At 34.8% G+C, this 21,766-nt stretch overlaps 1 protein-coding gene across 2 annotated transcripts; it reads right to left on the bottom strand.

Moving 5' to 3' along the window:
* Positions 1-11,891: 11,891 nt before the first annotated feature.
* LOC107604804 (Transducin/WD40 repeat-like superfamily protein) lies at positions 11,892-20,714 on the bottom strand. Of its 2 annotated transcripts, none has more exons than XM_016306500.3 (2): positions 20,451-20,714; positions 11,892-13,400 (listed from the first exon to the last, which is right to left on the bottom strand). In XM_016306500.3, exon 2 carries the CDS (start codon positions 13,351-13,353, stop codon positions 12,316-12,318), a length of 1,038 nt encoding a protein of 345 aa, XP_016161986.1. In that variant the 5' UTR covers positions 13,354-13,400; positions 20,451-20,714; the 3' UTR covers positions 11,892-12,315. The 2 variants fall into 2 exon arrangements, with proteins under 2 accessions (XP_016161986.1, XP_088347400.1); XM_088491274.1 differs by having other exon boundaries at positions 20,443-20,693.
* Between the last annotated feature and the right edge of the window lie 1,052 nt (positions 20,715-21,766).

Raw genomic sequence — 21,766 nt, forward strand, 5'->3', positions numbered from 1 at the left:
CACACAACACCACTACAACACCAATCCATCCACATCAACAACACCAATCATAAATTTTCTCATCAACATCATAATCAAACTCTAACATACACAACTCATGAAATCTTCCTCACAATTCACATGCCACGTACATAATTCAATCCTATCTTAAGGTCAACTAGTCTAAGTGTCCAGAAATATTACATATTACATAAAGAAAACTGAAATCATACCTTGGCCAATTACCAAACACACCAAACACCAAAACGAAGCCACCAAACTTGATCCAAAACCTCAACCAACTTCAACAAACACCAAAGCTCAAACTAACAACACATATATCACCAAAATCAAAACTTAAGATACACAAAACAACTAAACACAAGGAGTTAGTGAAACCTTACCTTATCCAACAAGATTAGGAGTAAAATCCAACATTTATCCACTACTAGAGATCACCTAAACAACCAAAATCACAAAACTTGCTCAAAAACTAAACCTAAAAAATGCGCAGAACTTAGGACACGAAACTGGAGAGTGAACAGCAATTTTTTACCAGGTTTCTTTGAATAGAAAGGAAAAGCTCATCGAGAGTTTTGCGTGGCCGCAAACGGCTTGTCAATCGGAACTCCGTAGCTCAAGATATGGCTCCCGGAAGGTGGAGGTGAATAGTAACACCACCCCTTTCTCCTCTCTTTAAAACTGCGGCTCTCTCTCTCTCTTCTCCCAACAAAATGAGTTTAAAACTCATTAAACACATATTTATATGCTGGACCTTGGGTTCGGTTCAATCCGTTAGCATTTTAGGTCCGTTTGGTCCACTTTGGGCCAAAATCTTTAAGATTAGTGTCCAGTTTTCAATTCTAAATTATTTTTACCCTTTTCAAAACAATAAATCCACTTTCAAAACCTTATTTTCCAAAATACGCGATACTGGACAGACTAGAGCTAGTACTGCCAGCTTAAGTGCCAGTACGTACTTTTACAAAAAATTTTCGAAAAATATATATTTTCCAACTCAGAAAAATTCACTAAAATCAAATTTCACATTTATATTTTTAAATTAAAACTTCTAAATTTTGAATCTATTCTAAGCTCTAAAATTATTATTTTTATAAAAACGGTTTTGCGTGAAAAATTCAGGTTCTTATAAAGAGGTATCATTGACTCTCAGCTCCTATTTCTACGTTTGTTTTTGTTTCTGTTTTTGCTTCTGAAGAAGAAGAAGAAAAAGAAGAAGAGGAGAAGGGTATTTTAGTCTGAAGGACAATTTTAAAACTACGTTAAACCTTAGAGACGATTTTACATGTAAAAAAAGTTGAGAACGAAAAAAAAATTCAATCTATATCTTAAGGACTAAAATTGTATTTAACTCTTTTTATTATTACAGTTGCAAAATGTTTTGCTAATAAAAAAATTAAAAAATAAAGAGTATATTCTAACAATTGAAACTTTTCGTTGAATAATCTAAAACTTATTTATATTTTTTATTATTAAATAGATTATTTTAACATACATTACAAAAAAATTCTAATTATAATTAAGAAATATTATTTTCATTTTTAACTGAAATGAGTATTTCTTTTAAAACTAGTAAAAAATGCATAGCTTATGAAACCATTTTTTAATTTTAGTTTTAATAAAAATACTAAAAAAGTAAAAAGATTTCTCATGATTCAACAATTCAGTTTTATACTAGTGCCGCCCGTAACTAAACGTTCACGGCATTAAAATTATCTCATTCCATCTACTAGGGGTGCACAGACCCGGCCCGGTCCGAAGGTCCGGTCCGGTCCCGAACACTTTAAGGACTAATTTAGTGTGATTTTATTGGGTTTAGGGTCGGGTACGGGTCTAAAAAATAGACCCGGTCATTATTTCGGGTCGGGTCGGGTCCGGGCCATAGTTCGGGTCCGGGCCATAGCTCGGGTCACCCGAAGTCAGCCCGGTGGCCCGGTCATCATACACAATTAATATTTTGTGTTATTAGTGATGGATCATGACTATTCTTATGTGAAATTTAATATTTTGTAGTTTTCACCCAGTTTTCACCCGGTATAATTGTGGCCCGAAAGTGTATTGGTTTCATCGGGTCTAGGACCAGGTTCGGATCTAATAAATAGACCCGGTATATATTTTGGGTCGGGTCTGGATCACATCAAACCCGACTTCACCCGACCCATATGCACCCCTACCATCTACTACATTAAAATTCAATTATACAATAACTAAAATATTATTAATTATCCGGGCAAATTTTTTTAACATCAATGGCCCACCAAAAGAAATCGACGCGTGTCCCTCAAAATAACTACACATTAAATCTGTATAAAATCTGTATAACGATAATTTTTACGGTAAAGTGATCCTATTTTTAAATATGCATAATTATTAATATGAATATAAACTTTACTAAATATTACAATTTAAAAAAATATATTCTCTATTATCACAATAATAATCATTAATATTATTTTTTAATAAATAATTATATTTTAAATGATAGTATATATGTATAAACTAATTAATGTTATTAAACTTTAAAAATTATAGTTACTTTAAAATTTAAAAAGAATAAAAAGTAAAAATTTATATAATTATTTGATTATAATCAAATTAACTGGTTCAACCAAAGATTCAACTTGATTGAACTAATAATTTAGTAATTTACTATTGTTAATTGACAATTTACTTCAGATAACTATATATTTTGGGACATTACACCAAAAATAAAACTATATAAAAACTAAAGTCCGGTTAAACACAATAAGTAATATAAATTAGTTTTTAATAATTATTTTTGGTAAATATTATTTAATAAATTTTTATTTTAAATTATTAATTATTATACAAATCGGATACAAGTTCAAATTTTCATCATTAATTAACAAAATATAACCAATAATGAGAATAATAAAATATACAATTATCGACGTTATATTTTAAAATAATTCCATTAAAAACGTTATATAAAAATTAGTACAACACTTTTTCAAAACGTATAATTTGTTTAGTAATTAGTTCTTCAATTTTAGATACTGTTACATTTAAAATACAAATATTAATTAAAAAAGAGATAGAGAAACTTTCAAAAGGAAATATTTTTGAGAGACTATTTTTTTTTTAATTTCTTCATCCTTCATTTTGATTATGAGTAAAATTGGAATAAAAAATATTTCTACCATCTTGCTAGAAGTCCCATATATAATATACATAAAACAAATAAAAAAATTTTTCGAATTTTGTGACTTGTGATCTTGGTCAAGTAAAAGTTATTTGAGAAGAAGATAGTTCGTATTTCTATTAATATTAGTTCTCTAGTCAATACCAATTTAATTACATTTTGTCATTTCGCTTTTGTTGTTTAAAAAATTAAGCGAAATATTTCAGATTAAAATAGGTTTAAATTAAACCAACTTAAATTAGTCTGATGATTAACTCACTAATTCGCTTAATAAAGTGTTAGGAATTTGAATTACATCTTGTTCATGCAACAAATTTTTTAACCAACGACAAACTTTTAAATAGAACTTAGATTCGCTACAAATTAGGCAAACACATTGAAAGAGAAGAAGCTAAGTTTAGATTTTTTGAAAGCTTCAATTTTTTATTTGACAAATTTTTTATTCATAAACGCAGACATTCAAAATCACTTTTACAAGAAGCAAAAATTTTGAGCTTCTGCGTTTAACCCACAAACTTTTAGCCATCAATATTTAATATTTATTTATATTTTACCAACTTTATCATTTATGCATGTTAGTGTATTATTTATGAAATTCTTATTATTTCTGTTTATGTAAACTCTCCTTTTCTATTATTATTATTTTTATTTTTTGTTAATTATATGTTTGACATTATACATTTTTATAATTGTGATTTGTTTGTATTATTTTTTTATTATCTTTTTATAATATAATTTATTAATCCTATTAGGTAAAGCAAATTAAATAAAAACTTAATCGTAAATAATAATAATAAAAAATTATAACATACTAATAAAGAGTACTAAAAGTACTAAAAATATATTATATAAAAAATATCATAAAAAAATTTTAATTTATTTCAATCACTACTAAGATAAATATTTAATTTTTTTTATTATTCTTAATACTCTCTAAAATTTATATTTTGTTAGTTTTAATTAAAAATATATTTTGTCAATTTTTATATATTATTTTTATTTTAGTATATAAATATTAATTTTATTATAAAATTAATTAATAAAATCTATTCAAAAATAACTTCATTAAAATTTGTTACAAAAATAACTTACTCACTTAGTATTTTTTTTAAAATAATTGAAAAGTGTAAATTATTGTGCATTGCATATAATGTATTTTTTTTTAGTTAAGTACGCTTTTTGTTTCTATTATTTTAGTCCAAAATCAAAATCATCTCTAAAATTAAATTTTGTTTAAAATTATTATTTTTCTAATTTTTAAACAAAATACTCTCATATTTTTCAATTCCTTATCTTCTCCAAAAATACCCTTTTACACTACCATCTTTTTCAAAAAATACTTATTGAACAGCCACAAAGTATTTTTAACTCTGCTCTGCCACTGCATCCAACTGACAACTTTATGGGATGTCCCCGAAGGGACAAAGTTTCCCCTCTATAAGCTATCATAAACACAAAATAAGTCGCTTCACGCACGAAATAAAACTATTTGATCACACAAGTAGTTCATCCTCACTTCTCTTTCCAAATCATCTCAACAAAATCACACACCATAATCCGTTACAAAAAAAACATAAAATCCACTTAATTCAAACACAGCAAAAACCAAACCTTATAAAGACAACAAGAAAACCTAGCAAATAGCATTGCGTTCAAAACAAAGATAGCGGAAAAACTAACAAATTCCGATCATAACGGATTAATTGATTAATAACTAACTAATTTACTACCTAATTAACCTACCACATGCTGTCGCGGTACTTGAGAGTGTAGGGACCGCTCTCGAGGGAGTAGTCAAAGTGGCTGTGGACCTTATGCTTGCCGTTGCCGCTCTGGTCGAGGAGGGTGAGCTCAAAGAGTGCCCTAACGTCGGTACCGTCGCTAGCGAGGGCGATGAAGACAGAGACATAGGCGGAGTTGTCCTCAGAGTTCTTGCCGTCAGGATAGAAGTATATGGCCTACTGGTACCCTCCAACACTGAAGATCTCGCTCACTGTGTGCTTCCCAACTCCGATCCCCTTCGCCAGAGAGTAATCTTTGTTATATTATTTAGTCATTATACACATTGTACACCTAGATCATTAGCTTCCTAACAGTATCCTATTTGTTATTATTATATCCTCAATTGTGGGTTTTAGTAACCAATTTTCTCTTCATTCCATTTGATAGGATAAAAAGTCTAAATTTGTCATCAACTGAAACTGCGTCAATATTTGTGTTCTTTATTTATATGGCATTATGAAAAAGAGAAAAGTACGATTTTTTTTGGAATGTGTAAAACCGAATAAAAAATATTAATTAATTTTATTTTTTGCCTTCAACAATGATAAAAAAATATCTATGCCATGTTGCTTGAGGTCTCATAATACTTGAAACAACTCAAACAGATTTTCAAATTTTGTAAGTTATGACATTGGTCATGTAAAAGTTATTTAAGAAGAAGAAAGTTTGTACTCCCATTAACATTGGCTCTCTAACCAATTCTAATTTAATTATATTTTGTCATTTTGCTTTTGTTGTTGAAGAAGTTGAGTGAGGTACTTCAGATTAAAATAAGTTTAAATTAAACTAACTTAGATTAGTCTAATGATTAATTCATTAATTCACTTAAAGAATTATTAGGAATTTGAATTACAACTTATTATTCATGCAACATTTTAACAAGCGACAAACTCAAACTTAAATCCGCGACAAATTAATCATTGATCTGTTGCATTGAGATATGCCATAAAAAATTTTAAATTATCCCTTTTTAATAGAAAAAGAAAAGAAATAAAATACCTCAACTCTTTTAAGTACAGAAGATGTATTGATTGATCTAAGAGAATTTTTTAGATGTAGAATAAAATTATTACTGGTGTCTTGTGATCAAATTATTTTAGTAATCAACTTCAACTAAGTTAGTTTAATAGCTTAAAGATTGATAACACAAAATTTTAATTAAGAAAGAACGAGAAAAACGAAAAGAGCAAAAAAAAACTTAATTAAACTTTCTTAAAAAAATAATTTACTCACCTAGTATTTCTCTAAAACTAATGAAAAGTACAAATTATAATTTTAGAAAAAAAAAGTACATTACATATAATGTATTTTTTTGATTAAGTACGATTTTTATTTCTATTATTTTAGTCTAAAATTAAAATCATCTATAATAGTAAGCTTTATTTAAAATATTATTTTTTTTTAATTTTTAAACAAAATACTCTCACATTTTTTCAATTCTTTATCTTTCCTCAAAAATATTCTTGTCCGCTCTCATCTCTTCCAAAAGTATTCACTTCACTGCCTAAAAGCATTTTGAATTCTACGCCACTATATCCAACTCACAACTATGTTATATTATTTGTTATTATTATATCCTCAGTCGTGGTTTCACTCTCCAATTTTTCATCTCTTCCATTTGGTAGGTTGAAAAATTTAAATTTGTCATCTACTGTTTTAATATTTGTATTCTTTACTTGTACGACATTATGAGAGAGAGAAAAGTACGATTTTTTTAGAATGAGTAAAACCGGAATGAAAAATAATAATTAATTTTATTTTTTGTCTTCAACAATAATAACAAAATATCTATGCCATGTTGTTAGAGGTTCCATGTAAACATAAAACAAATCAAACAGTTTTCTGAATCTCGTGAATCGCGACATTGGTAAAGTAAAAGTCATTTGAGGAAAAGAAGGTTTGTACTCCCGTTAATATTGGCTCTCTAGCCAATCCCAATTTAACTACATTTTGTCATTTCACTTATGTTGTTGAAGAAGTCAAGCGAAGTACTTCAAATTAAAATAGGTTTAAATTAAATCAACATAGATTAGTCTTAATTCGTTAATTTGTTTAAAAAAGTGTTAGGAATTTGAATTACACCTTATGGATGCAATAATATTTTAATCAGCGATAAACTTGAACTCAGATTCACGATAAATTAATCATTGACTTGTTGAATTGAGATATGCTATAAAAAAATTTTAATTTTTTTTAATAGAAAAAGAAAAGAAATAAAACATCTCAACTCCTTTTAAGTATGGAAGATGTATTGATTGATCTAAGAGAATTTTTTAAATGTAAAATAAAATTATTATTGGTGTTTCATGGTCAAATTATTTTAGTAATCAAATTCAACTAAGTTAGTACATAGCTTAAAAATTGATAACACAATTTTAGTTGAAAAATTAACGAGAAAAATGAGGAGAGCAAGAAGGAGAAGAAGAAAACTTAATCAAACTTTGTTACAAAAATAACTTACTCACCTAGCATTTCTCTAAAACTAATGAAAAGTGCAAATTGTAATTAAAATTTTGAAAGAAAAAAGTGCATTGCATGTAATGTATTTTTTTAGTTAAGTACAATTTTTTTTATTGTTTTAGTCTAAAATCAAAACCGTCTCTAACATTAAGTTTTATTTAAAATATCATTTTTCTAATTTTTAAACAAAATTCATATTTCTCAATTCTTTATCTTTCCTCAAAAATACCCTTGTCCGCTGCCATCTCTTTCAAAAGTACTTACTCGACTGCCAAAAAGTATTTTTAACTCTATGCCATTATATCCAACTCACAACTCTGCTATATTATTTGTTATTATTATATTTTTAGTTGTAGATTTTCCTCTCTAATTTTTCATCCCTTTCATTTGGTAAAATAAAAAACCTAAATTTGTCACTAACTGAAATGGTGTCGATATTTGTGTTCTTTACCTATATGGCATTATGAGAGAGAAAAAAAAATACCATTTTTTTGAAATGAGTAAAATCAGAATAAAAAATATTAATTAACTTTATCTTTTGTCTTCAACAATAACAAGGATATATCTATGCTATGTTGCTAGAGGTCCCATGTATACATAAAACAAATCAAACAGTTTTCGAATCTTGCGGGTTCGTGACATTGATCAAGTAAAAGTTATTTGAAAAGAAGAGGGTTCGTGCTTCTATTAACATCGGCTCTTTAGCCAATCCCAATTTAGCTATATTTTGTCATTTTGCTTTTGTTGTTGAAAAGGTTAAGCAAAATACTTCAAAAACTCTAGAATTCAGATCCGCGATAAATTAGTCGTTGACACGTTGAATTGAGATATGCTACAAAAAAAAATTGTAAATTATTTTTTTAATAGAAAAAAAAAGATAAACCACCTCAACTCCTTTAAGTATAGAAGATGTATTGACTGATCTAAGAAAATTTTTAAATGTAGAATAAAATTATTACTAGTATTTTCATGATCAAATCATTTTGGTAATCAAGTTTAACTAAGTTAGTTCAATAGCTTAAGAATTGATAACACAAAATTTTCATTGAAAAATAACAGAAAAATGAGAAGAGTAAGAAAAAGAAAAAAACTTAATTTTGTTACAAAAATAACTTATTCATCTAGCATTTTTCTAAAACAAATTGAAAAATGCAAATTATAATTTAAATTTAAAAAGAAAAAATGTGCATTACATATAATGTATTTTTTTTAGTTAAATACTATTTTTATTTCTATTTTTTAGCCTAAAATTAAAATCATCTCTAAAATTAAACTTTATTTAAAATCATTTTTCTAATTTATCACAACTCTATTATATTATTTGTTATTATCATATTCTCAATTGAGGGTTTGTTATATTATTTGTTATTATTAGGGTTAAGTACTGAAATCGTCCCTAAAGTCTGGGATGAAAATTAAAATCGTCCCCGACCTTTTTTTGTTATTAAAATCATCCCCAACGTTACAAAACGTTATAAAATCATCCTTTTTTTTTATCTCAATTTTATTTTTTGACCAAATTACCTTTAACTATTAATTAAAAAAATAAAAAATAAAAACACAAACAAAAACAAAAAGCTCCTCCCCCCACCCCACCCGCACCCGCACCCGCACCCGCACCCGCACCTCCGATGTCTCTTCCTAGTGAGAAAACCCAGCTTCTTCCTCTTCTTGTTCAACTTCAACACCGCCACCCTCCTCCGCCCTCCCCTCGCGCTCTCTCTCCTCTACTCCTCCGCCACCAGCAACTCCATTCTTGACTCCTTAACGCCTCTCACTTCTTCCACCCCTTCCTCCGCCACACTCACTGGCCTTGGATCTTGATATCACTTCTTCCACCCCTTCCCCTCTCCCACCCAAAAAACCCCAAGTCTTCTTCTCCCCTTCAGCAACAGCAACAAGTAAATCTAGCAACAACAATTCTTTTTCTCTTCTTCACCAGCAACAACAGCAAATCCAGCAAATTGAACAATAACAAATTCAGCAAAATAAATTACTAACAAATTTAAATTTGACAACAGTTCAACAATCATCAATTGCACTTCAAATCCAAAATCAACAACCACAGAAATTAAAAAGAATTAAAAAAAAGGATGTTCATGTTCTTAAATCTCAGCATGTCGAACACCGAAGCCAAGCACCGCAAAGAGGAAAAGACTCCTGCCGGCGAGGACGAGGACACCGGAGCTCAGGTAGCTCCGATCGTCAGACTCGAAGAGGTCGCCGTCTCCGGTGGAGAATAGCATCTTCGTTTTTTTTGCCAGTGAAAAAGGTTCAAGCAGAAGCAGAAGGAGAAGCAGAGGCAGTCAATCACAGAAGAAGAAGCAGCGCCGGCGGAGTCCCCCTCCCGATAACGACGCGACGACGTGGTCTTCCGATGACGACGCGACGGCGGCGGCGGCGAACCCTAGAAACGAATAAATAGGGCGGTGGCGGCGGCAAGAAGAAAAAATTGAAGTTAAAATTGGGGTTGGGAATTTGAAGAGAGGGGCATGAGGAAGGGGATGGGGGGTTACGGGAATGGGGTGAGGGGGTGAGGGATGAGGGATGAAGGGTTTGGGAGTCGGGAGTGGGGTGAGGGGTGAGGGGTGAGGGGTGAGGGGTGAGGGGTGAGGGATGAGGAGTGGAGGGTGAGGGAGTGGGTTGAGGAAGTCAGGGAGGGTGAGTGAGGAGGTGGGGTGAGAGAGTCAGGAGGGGGAAGGGGGCTTATTTTAATTTTTTTAATATTATTTTTAATTATTTTTATTAATAATGAAGGGTAATATGGTAAAAAAATAAAATTGAAGTGGAAATGGACGATTTTATAACGTTTTGTAACGTTGAGGATGATTTTAATAACAAAAAAAAGTCGGAGACGATTTTGATTTTCACCCCAAACCTTAGGGACGATTTCAGTACTTAACCCTTTATTATTATATTCTCAATTGTAGGTTTCACTCGCCAATTTTCCATCCCTTCCATTTGGTAGACTGAAACTGCGTCAATATTTGTATTCTTTACTTAGATGGTATTATGAGAGAGAAAAAAGTATGAGTTCTTTTTTAAATAAAGTATCATTTTTGTTCATAACGTTTGGGGTTAGTTCTAAAGTTATTCCTAACGCTTCAATCGTTCTATTTAAGTCCTTAACGTTTCAAAATTAGCTCAACGTTAACAGAATTGACGACGGGATAAAATTGAGATGATTTTGAAACGTTAGGAACTTAAATAGAGCGAAAACGTTGGGAACAAAAACGATACATAGAAATAAATTTTAGTTTTATCCTTCAATAATATCAATTTTTTACCGTATATAGTATTCAATTATTTTTTAATCACATATAAGTAAATTATACTTAACCACACTACTTTCATTCTAAATAAATTTTAAAAAAACACTATTGTTAATCCAATATAAAAAAAAAAAAAGCACTCGTTACAACTGTATTTTTAATTTAAATGGAATGGCAGATCTCTTAGCTAGGGACAGCAATGGAGCCAGGTGAGACGGATAGATAAATATCCATACCCGTCCCAAACACTAATGCATTGATTCATTTTCCGTCCTATTACCTACAGGTATCTTAATTTTTTATCCTATACCCAAATTCACAAGTATCCTATTACCTACAGGTATCTTAATTTTTTATCCTATACCCAAATTCACAAGTATCCTGTCCCGCCCTAACTCGCCTCGAAATCTAATTGATTTATGGTTTTTCTCTTTAAAAAAATTTATAACATGAAGATAAATAAATTAAACTAAATTAATCAATAAAATTCCAAACATAATTAAATACTTCAAGAACATAATTAAGTATAAAGATAATTCTAAATTGTTCAGAAACATGTACATATATACATACCGGGCGGCCGGGCCGGGCGGGACAAGACGGGTAATGAGACGGGAGTACGGGACAATCATTACTCATCCGCCCTATATCCAAACAGAAATAAACAAGTCTTATCCAAACCCACCCCATACCCCGTCAATGGTTAAAAATAGCTGTCCCGTTTGAAACGGGTCGAGGTGAGTCAGCTCGGGTCGATCTAAATTGCCATCCACAACTCTTACAAATTATTTTGGTCGCTTCAGCCTTCATACTACTACTATAATACTATTTATTGTCAAGTCTTGCAAACTATTCCTGCGGTCCTACGTTATAAACACGCCTAAAAGGTATAGTTTATGTCTTCATGCTCTTTACCCTCTTTCTTTCTTTCGTTACTATTTATTTATTTTTATAAATAAAGCAATAAAGTCTTATTCCTATAAGTGGAATATACTACATATAGAAGAAAACTTCAAACGACCCAACGTTAATCAATACATTTTCTTTTTTTCCTTCATCTAGTTCATATATAAACAACGAGAACAACAGTTGAAGCACTGAATGTTTTAAAATTATGCAGTGCAAGGTTTTCTGAATTTTCAAATGTATAACATTCATTCCAAACTTCTCAAATCTTTCTCATAAAAACTACCAAACAAGCACATAGGCAAGTGAAAAAAAAATGTGGTGCATACAAATAAGATGCAAACTTCCATACCTTATCTATCGTTGCATAAGACATGATCTCAACTTAGATTAGGTTCAAACTCCGTCAAGTGGTAATCAGAGTGAGAATCAACGCAGAGTTCCACACTTTATACAGACACATAACACACCTTTTGTCAAATAGGCATCAAGCCAAAAGGCTGCCTAAATCGTTGGAGCCATTTTCTTCCCAAGCATCAATGTCAAAAATTCCAAGTTATATTAAGAAGCAACAAATGAGACAATGTTTTGCCTGAATATTATACAGACACTGAATTGTTCCACCAGGAACAACAGCAGACTAAGCTTTTCTAAAATTCACTATTCCCTAAAAGCAGTTGCCAAAAAGAACAACATATTCATCTAATTTCGGCCAGTTTCCAAACATTTGCATCATATCTCTCCAAGATAGATCTGCTTGTCGCTACTGCAAGATCCAATAATAGGTTCGTTGGGGTGAAACACACACTCATTAACAGATCCATTGTGCCCAGGAAGCTTATATAAGATGCGTCGCGACGTGGTATCCCATATATAAACCATTCGATCCGAACTCCCTGCTGTGACCTTGCTTCCATCGGATGACCAATTGCACTTCAACAAGTTCTTTTCAAAGTTGTGTTGGTGCCCTTCCAACACCTTTACACAGCGATTTTGGGGGGCGTATGGGCGCATATCCCAAATGCAGAGCTTGCAATCCATGCCATTAGTTAGAAGGTAAGAACCATCAGGACTCAACTGCATGCCAGTAATCATATCTTGATGACCTTGAAGTGTCATGATAACTTCACCCTTACGCAAATCCCATACCTTGACATCATTATCAATACCACCGGTATAGATCTTATCTGATGCATCGGAGAAGCTAACAGCTGTAATCTGGTATTTATCTGGGAATGTTTGGATGGAACCCCTTTGACGCATATCCCATAGTTTAGCAGTTCCATCGTCTGATCCGCTGACAACAAGAGGCGGACCCCTCCGCGAAGGACAACATGAATTGACATATGAAAGATGCTCTACCATCTTTTTAATTTGTTTTCCTGTTTCCACATCCCAAGCCCTCAGAGTTTTATCAGGGCTGGCAGAAACTATCTGAGTTCCATCTGTAGTCCAATGAAGGTCTAAAACTGCATTTTTGTGACCCTTTAGAACCATAAAGTTCTTGCATTCCCCATACGTATTCCAGAGGAAAATCTCTCTGTCGTGAGATCCAGACGCAATGACTGATCCTGATGGATTGAACTTCATGGTATAGATAGCACTCTGGTGACCTGTCAGCAACATGATTGGCGATTCCAAACTTGATGTCCGCTTCTTTCCATTTGGTCCAGGAACTTGAGGACCACTGTATGGAACAGTAGACCATTCCATTGGCTTTGGACCAACAACTGACAAAGCATTTTCACCTTCAGAAGGGAAGCCTTGCATATTGACTGTTGCTTAGAATTCAAATTCAACTTCAATTTCTATACACACTGCAGTGTCCAACAATTAAATAGAATCAGGAGAAAGAGAGCAGAAAGATCTCAAAAACACTAGAGTCAGAAGCTGAATAACACAGTTGCATAGCCATTAGCCAGTGTAGGTTCATAAAACAATAACCTATCCAGACCCCTAGCCCACCATCAATACCCTCAAAAATGAATGAAAAAGAATAACAAATCAATGTCAAGATAAAGCAAAAGTGAAAAATAAAATAACATATACGTGAATAACATATTCACCAATCATTACATGAACATTAAACAAAAGAGAAAAGAGCATATTGAAGACACATCAACCTATAAATAACAAAATAAAAGGAAACAACATATTAAGGTCACACACGAGCACACTTGCTCCTCAAATTTACCAAAAATGAGATGCATGCGTATATTCCACAACATTAAAAATATATACAATCTGATCATCTTGGTCCATCATACAAAATGACAAAAAAGTAGAGGCACGCATAAACTGCATGATTCAAGATGAGTAAATGAAGTGGTTATGATAGGAACAGGTTTGGACTGGTTTATAGGAGGAGATAAGGAGTAGATAAGCTGAATTTTCATTACTTAATTCATAATTGTTGCTGGTTGGCTGCTGGTTGGCTCTTTTAAGCTAGTTTAGCAGGTTAGGAGCAGTAGTTCTAGGCTTAACTACTACTTATAAATACTTGGGGTTAGTTAGTTCTAGTTAGTTAGAAAAATCTATTTTGCTGTTAGTTCAGGAGAGGGAACTCTCTCCAGAGTTGGTTAGATCTAATAGTATACTTCAATTAGGGATTGTGATTTACAATCCCTAGTTCATCACTAAAATCCCCTAATTTCTGCTAGATCCTATCAACTGGTATTCAGAGCTCTTGGATCCTGGAGGTGAATGGTGCGGTCGAGATCGAAAAGAATGGAAGCACAATTTGATTCAATGGAGTCTCGCATGGAAGAAATGTTCAGAGCGATGCAAGAGGCGCTTCATTGATTGGATGCGTGTGTTGAAGCGAGTGAGAACCGCAGTGCAGAGCGGCACGATTACAGTCCACAGGCGGATCGCTGCACTCGCACAGTTCTGGATCGCAGGGGAATCAGAGCTTCAAAGCGCGCGAACAATGGCAGAAGCTGGAACTTCCGATTTTCCGCGGCGATGATGCAATGGTATGGATCAACCGGATTGAGCAATTTTTCTTGCTTAGAGCAGTCCCGGAGGAGGAGTGGCTGTCCGTGGCGGCATTTGCGATGGAAGGCCGCACGGTCACGTGGCAACGGGGTGGGAGACAACAGCGCCATTACAGCAATGGCCTTTCCTTAAGGACGCATTAGTGCATCGATTCCAACCGGAGGTGCTGATAAGTCCGTATCAATCTTTGTTGAAGTTGAAACAGCTGACTTCGGTAAGGGATTACCGCAATCAATTTGAGATGTACATAGGTCCCTTGGGCAGGATCGATCCGAATTTCTTGATCGGTCTGTTCTTGAACGGGCTGAAACTTGAGTTTTGTGAGGAGTGCAAGTTGTTCCCGTTTCAAACGCTGGATGAATTGATGGTGTTGGCGCAGAAGGTTGAGAACCGTACCATGGCACTGCGAGCAGCTCCTGGCCGCAGCAAGGGCAAACCAATGACTCGGAGCGTCTTAACGACCAAAACAGCACTAGCAGCAGCAGCGTCAGGACCAGCAAGTAAGGGTGGGGAATCCGTGGCGGAACCGGCAAAACGGAGGGGAGTGCGCCACCTTAGCAATGAAGACTACAAAGCTAAACAGGCGAGGGGTGAGTGTTTCTTTTGTGACGAACCGTATTCAGCGGAGCATGTATGCAAGAACAAGGAGTTCAAGCTACTGATCATGGAACCAGAGGCTGAGGAAGGGAACTGGTTGGAGCACGAGGCTGTTCCGGACACAATAGAGCAGCTGGAGCTCAAACTTTACATGCTCCAATCGCCACCATAGGTCATTCAAGGCATGGGCTGAGGTGAAGGGGTGTCAAGTGAGGGTGATGGTGGATTGTGGGGCCTCGGATAACTTTGTAGCATCGAAAATTGCAGCAGAATTGGGGCTGGAGCGGTGATTTTTTCCAAGCTTGATTTGAAGTTCGGGTATCATTAAATTAGGATGTGCGATGAGGACATTCACAAAACTACCTTCCGGACGCATGAGGGACACTACAAGTTCTTGCTAATGCCCTTTGGCCTAACCAATGCGCAAAGTTCGTTTCAAGCATTGATGAATGACATCCTTAACATGCTACTTTGGAAGTTCGTGTTAGTCTTCTTCGATGACATCTTAATCTACAGCCGGGACGTTGAGAGTCGTGCCAATCACTTGCAGCAAGTATTTTGTATTCTCATCACCAATCAGCTTGTGTTAAATGCCAAGAAGTGTACTTTTGCGGTGGATTTAATAGAGTATTTGGGCCACATAGTCTCGGCTGAAGGGGTGGCTGCAAACCCTGGCAAAACAGCAGCCATGCTTGCTTGGCCAGTCCCTAAAGGATGTACACGCCTTGAGGGATTTTTTGGGCCTCACCGGGTACTATCGGCGGTTTGTGCAAGGGTATGGCACCATTGTCAAACCATTGACAAATTTAACAAGAAAGAATGCTTTTGAATGGAACGCTAGAGGCTAGAGCGATGGCAGCCTTTGAACAACTAAAATCCCTCATGGCCGCCCTTCCCACATTGGTTGTCCCGGATTTTACACAAGAGTTTGTCATAGAGACCGATGCCTCAAGTGAACAGTGGGGGGCTGTGCTGTCTCAATAGGGGCGCCCAATTGCATTTCTAAGTCGAGCATTGTCACCAAGAGTGCGTCAAAAATCAGCTTACAAGAGGGAATTGATAGTGATGGTGCTTTCTGTCCAGAAATGGTGACATTACTTGTTGGGAAGTCATTCACGGTGCTTACGGACCAGCGGAGTTTGAAGTTTCTCACCGAGCAGCGATTGATGGATCCGTCCCACCTCAAGTGGACAACAAAGTTGTTGGGCTTGGACTTCGACATCCAGTATCGGCCAGGGATGGAAAATAAGGCAACGGATGCTCTTTCGCAGCAAATGATAGCCAAGGCTGTCTCGGTAATGCACATAAATCTTTGGGACAGTATAGACGCTGAGATAAAGAACGATTCGGAGCCGCAGAAAATGGTGGTTGCCTTATAGAAGGGGTCTGAGGATTTCCGTGGTTACTCCTTAAGGAAAGGGACGCTGTTCTATCAAGGAAGAGTAGTGTTACCAGCGAATTCAGCTCACATACCCTCCCTATTGCCGAGCATCACAACAGCGGGATGGGGGGCCATTCGGGGTACTTTCAAACGTACAAGAGGCTGGTGGCAGTGGTCTATTGGAAGGGGATGCAACGACGGGTGAAGGATTATGTGGCCGCTTGCTCCATTTGCCAACAAAGCAAGTACATCGCGCTTAAGCCAGCGGGACTGCTGCAGCCCTTGCCCATTCCGAAGAGAACATGGGAACATATCACGATGGATTTTGTGGTCGGCTTGCCCAAGGCAAAGGACATGGACACCATTTTTGTGGTGGTCAACCAGCTGAGCAAATATGCCCACTTTATACCGTTATCACACCCTTTCTTAGCCAAAGTAGCAGCTGCAGTTTTCATTACGGAGGTGGTGAAGCTTCATGAATTTCCGAAATCCATTGTTTCCTACCAAGATAAGAGTTTTCATGAGCAGATTTTGGTCCGAATTATTCCAGGCGGCAGGCACAAAGCTGAAATACAGCACCACATTTCACCGATAGATGGATGGGCAGACAAAGGTGGTGAATAGGTACCTCGAAACTTACTTGAGGTGCTTTGTGGGTAGATATCCGAAGAGGTGGTTGGAATGGGCAAAATATTGGTTTAACACAAGAAGACCATCCATGAGATGGTCAAACGAGATCTACATGTAAATGGTCTCTCTGTAAACATGATACATGACAGAGCACAATGCCGTCGTTTGATTTATGTAGCCGACCCCACCTAGTGGGACAAGGCTTTGTTGTTGTTGTTGTTGTTGTACGGGGTGCCTCCCCCAATTTTGTTTCCAGGAGAGACATACCCGTCACAGGTTGAGGAAGTTGCTGCACTAATAGCCACCAGGGATGCAGTTCTAGCTGAGTTAAAGCAGCATTTGGCTCAAGCTCAGCACAGAATGAAGCAAACGGCGGATAAGAAGCAAAGGGAGGTGGAAGTTGGGATAGGAGACTGGGTGTACCTCAAGCTACAACCTTACCGAATGCGTTCCTTGGCTCGGAGGATGAATGGAAACTGAGCCCTCGCTTCTATGGGCCTTTCAAAGTACTTGAGAGGGTGGGCCTAGTGGCATATTGATTGGCGCTGCTGGACGGGTGCAAGCTCCACCTAGTCTTCCACGTAAGAAAGTTGAAGGAGGCTATCCCGGCATCACAGCAACCGCAGGTTTTACCATCAGTGATGGCAGAGGATGGCGAATTAATGGTGCAGCCTGAGGGCATTTGGCATCTAGGTCAGCGGGGGATAGCTCCTTTAGAGTACTTGGTTCGTCGGCAAGGTCTTCCATCATGCGAGGATAGCTGGGAGGAGGCTGCCGTGCTGCAACGCTCTTTTCCAAAGTTCCACCTTGAGGACAAGGTGGTTGTCTAGGGGGGAGTAATGATAAGAACAGGTTTGGATTGGTTTATAGGAGGAGAGGTAAGGAGTAGACAAGCCGAATTTTCATTACTTAATTCAAAATTGTTGCTGGTTGGCTGCTGATTAGCTCTTTTAAGCTAGTTTAGCAGGTTAGGAGCAGTAGTTCTAGGCTTAACTGCTTCCTATAAATACTAGGAGTTAGTTAGTTCTAGTTAGTTAGAAAAATCTGTTTTGCTGTTCCTTCAGGATAGGGAACTCTCTCCAGAGTTGGTTAGATCCAACAGTGTACTTCAACAAGGGATTGTGATTTACAATCCCTAGTTCATCAATAAAATTCCCTAATTTCTGCTAGATCCTATCACCTGTGAAGGAAACTTTTCTATTTAAGCTCGAGAAAAAATTTATGCCATGGCTACAATGATGTGTGAAACTGAATGTTGGACTGCAAAATGGCAACATCAAAACCAACTCAATGTGGGAAAAAATGCGAATATTGTATTTGATGAATAAACACCCTATACAATATACACAACATGGTTAGAACTTGGGAATAAATGTATTAGATAGACAATTGGAGTAGTGCCCATTGTGGAAAATATGATAAGGCTTTATCATAGGTGGTTTGGTCATATGTGAAGAAAGTCTAAAGAAACCCCAAGACGAGGTGCAGCTCAGATGAAGGATAGAAAGCAGTAAGATGTGTAAGGCAGCCAGAGAAACTATAGGTGGAACAATTGAGTTTTGGATTTAAGTAATTAGTCTACGAACATAGTTTCTGACAGGACACTAGTACAATATATGATCCATGCAATGACCCCCCATTGAAAGAAGGGAAACTTGCATCAAATTCTAATGTTCAGCTACAAGGCTAGAAACTCTTCTCCTAAAATAAAACTGATATAAAACTGGCGCATTCTGCAGGTAATTGCCTATTTCATTTATGTGAATATTGCAACAGTAAAGGCAGATCTTCCAAGATAATGAAGCACCTAATAAAACAATTAGTTAGCACATTAGACATCCAAGCTAACAATTACATACTACTAGCAATTAGGGGCTTTTGAAGAAGACAATCATAAACAACAAGACAGAGGTACCAGTTATATCAACTACCAAATAGTATCTCAAGCAAAATAAAAGTTGCACAATAACACTGGTAGTAAATCAGCACTTACTATTTACAAAATAAGAACGCAGATAAGATACAATAGAACTTACATTGAAAAAGCTATCAATGTTGAAAACCATACAGGCATATGATAGGAATCTAAAAGAAACAGGTTCCTTTTAAGCTAGTTTAGCAGGACTAGCTGCTGTCTATAAATACTAGGAGTTAGTTTTTAGTCAGTTAGAAAATTCTGTTCAGCTTGTTAGTCCAGGAGAGGAAAATTCTCTCGAGTTGGTTAGACCCAACAGTATATGTCAATAAGGGGATTGTGATTTACAATCCCTCACAATCCCTAATTCATCAATAAAATCCCCTATTTCCTGCTAGATCTCGGTTCCTATCAGAATCGAAACATGCAACCAAACCACATTGTGTTAGAAATGTACATATTTAGATGCTAGGGGACCAACACTTTAGTGGATAAAAGTGAAGAGTTGGTTAGAGTTGGTTCAAATGCAAGAAAAAAGTGTTGGTCAAATAACATTTCTCATATAATTACAGGCTCTCAAAAGATAACAAAAACACAGACATAAGTCTACTTCATTATGAGTAAAATGCATACCACAGACAAGAGAAACTTGTAGACTTACAGTTAAAATATTAAGGTTTCTAGCATTAAAAGTTGAACATGAAGAATTAATATATAAGAGTAAAGAAAGCTAGAATATTAATGTCATGCAAACCCAGCAGCAGTATGAATGAAAAATCAATCATTAGAAAATCTTAAAAGAGGAAATAAAAACGGAGAAGAGCAAACCAAACTGAAACAAATCACAGCACAAATCCCTGATCAGAAATTAAAAGACAAAATGTATCGGATCCCCATTATTTGCAACAAAACATCGGTTCGGCACAAATTAATTTTACAATTTAGAATGTTCTAGCTTCTTCCATAGAAATCGGAAACTAAGCAGATTGTCCAGAGTTATTAGGGTTTACTTGGTTAAAATTGTGAACCTTAATTTGATTTTGTTTTTCTAAAAACATAAAAAATATAAAAAAATCACTGACGAAAACGTTCATTAGTACTAACAAACCAAACAACTCAGTATTCGAATTAAAAACTTATGCGGCCAAAGTAGGGTGAAAACAATTCCAAAGGTAAAATAGGGTTTAGGGTTTCGACCTTCTAAGTTCTAAGCGTTATGCGTAGAGCAGAACCCTATGATTGAAATAATGGCAGTGGGAAGAACAAATTGAGTAAGGTGTAAGGTGTTGGATTTGAATCGAATTAAGAGGAAATGAGAGTTGAGAATAACATTACATACATACATACCTGAGGAGTGGTGAGGAGAGAAATGGAGTTGCTGTGGTGCAGTTGAGTTGAGTTGAGTTGGGAGGAGTAAAGGCCACAGCAAGGAACGACCGTAGTGGCGGTGGTGGCAGTGGCGGTGAACTAGGTAGCAGTCTAAGCCCCACACACCCTTCAGTCCTTCCCGATTTATATATTGCCTCCTCTACGCCAAATCAACATCCTTTCTGAGAAGTTCTTTGCATTTTTCTTTTTTTGGTCTTGAAATAAATTCATAATCACTTTTTACAATTTAGAGACCATGTTAACTTGTTAAGTTTTTAACACTCGAAAAGATCTTTGATTTTGAGAGTAATTCCAATAGATTCATTTTGGATTATCATTTTTGATCAGGAGTGAACTATTTTAAAATCAAAATTTATATTATAATTAATATATAAAATAAAATCAGTCTTGTTTTAAAAAAATAATATCACCGTAATTAAAAAAATAATAAAATTTTGTTATTTGTATAATTATATTAATAAAATAACAAAAATTTAATTGAGAATAATAAATCTTACTTTTAATTTCAAATTAATGAATAATTCGTGCCTCAGTACTGAAATTAAAAAATACATCACGTATATATAGTATAATGTGCATCATAATCAAATAAAATTATGTATAAATAGCATAATATCCATCCTTAATCGAATTAAATTAATATATACGAATTTTTCATTATGAATGAGAAACTGAAATTATCCATATATATTCATTACTAATGTAAATCCAAATAAAAATGATTATAAAATATATCGTTAATGCTCGATACACAAAGATCATAAATGTAATAGGAAACAACAAGATTTTAAAAAGAATGAAATGATACGCCAAAATTTAATCAAATTCCTCTTTTAAAAAGTTTTAAATTAGTCAAGTTAGTCATTTTGTTACTTTATTTGTTGATAGTGTCAAAATTTGTTAATATGACACATTAAATGATACGCCAACACATATCTAAGAGTCTTAATTGACTATTAATATAATAAATTTATAAAATTAGATCAAATCAAATATAATTGTGGAAAGAACTTGAAACATTAGAATCTCTTAATTTGAAATGCCTACAACGTGATAAAGCTAAAAAAAATTATAACCTATTACAATGTTTTGGAATGACACTTCCATTCACCCACCCATTTTACTTCCCAAAAAAACTTTAACAACTGATTTCGAAAACTAAAAACTCAAGAATTTTTTTAGCACACGCTTCATTGAGATTATGGAGGAGCAGAGGATGATCACTTTTGGGGTTTTGGACGAACAATACGCCAAGATTTCTGGCTGTGGTGGAG

This window comes from Arachis ipaensis, chromosome B6 (assembly GCF_059453495.1).
Source record: "Arachis ipaensis isolate K30076 ecotype BB chromosome B6, ASM5945349v1, whole genome shotgun sequence".
In the NCBI taxonomy this organism is placed as follows: domain Eukaryota; kingdom Viridiplantae; phylum Streptophyta; class Magnoliopsida; order Fabales; family Fabaceae; genus Arachis; species Arachis ipaensis.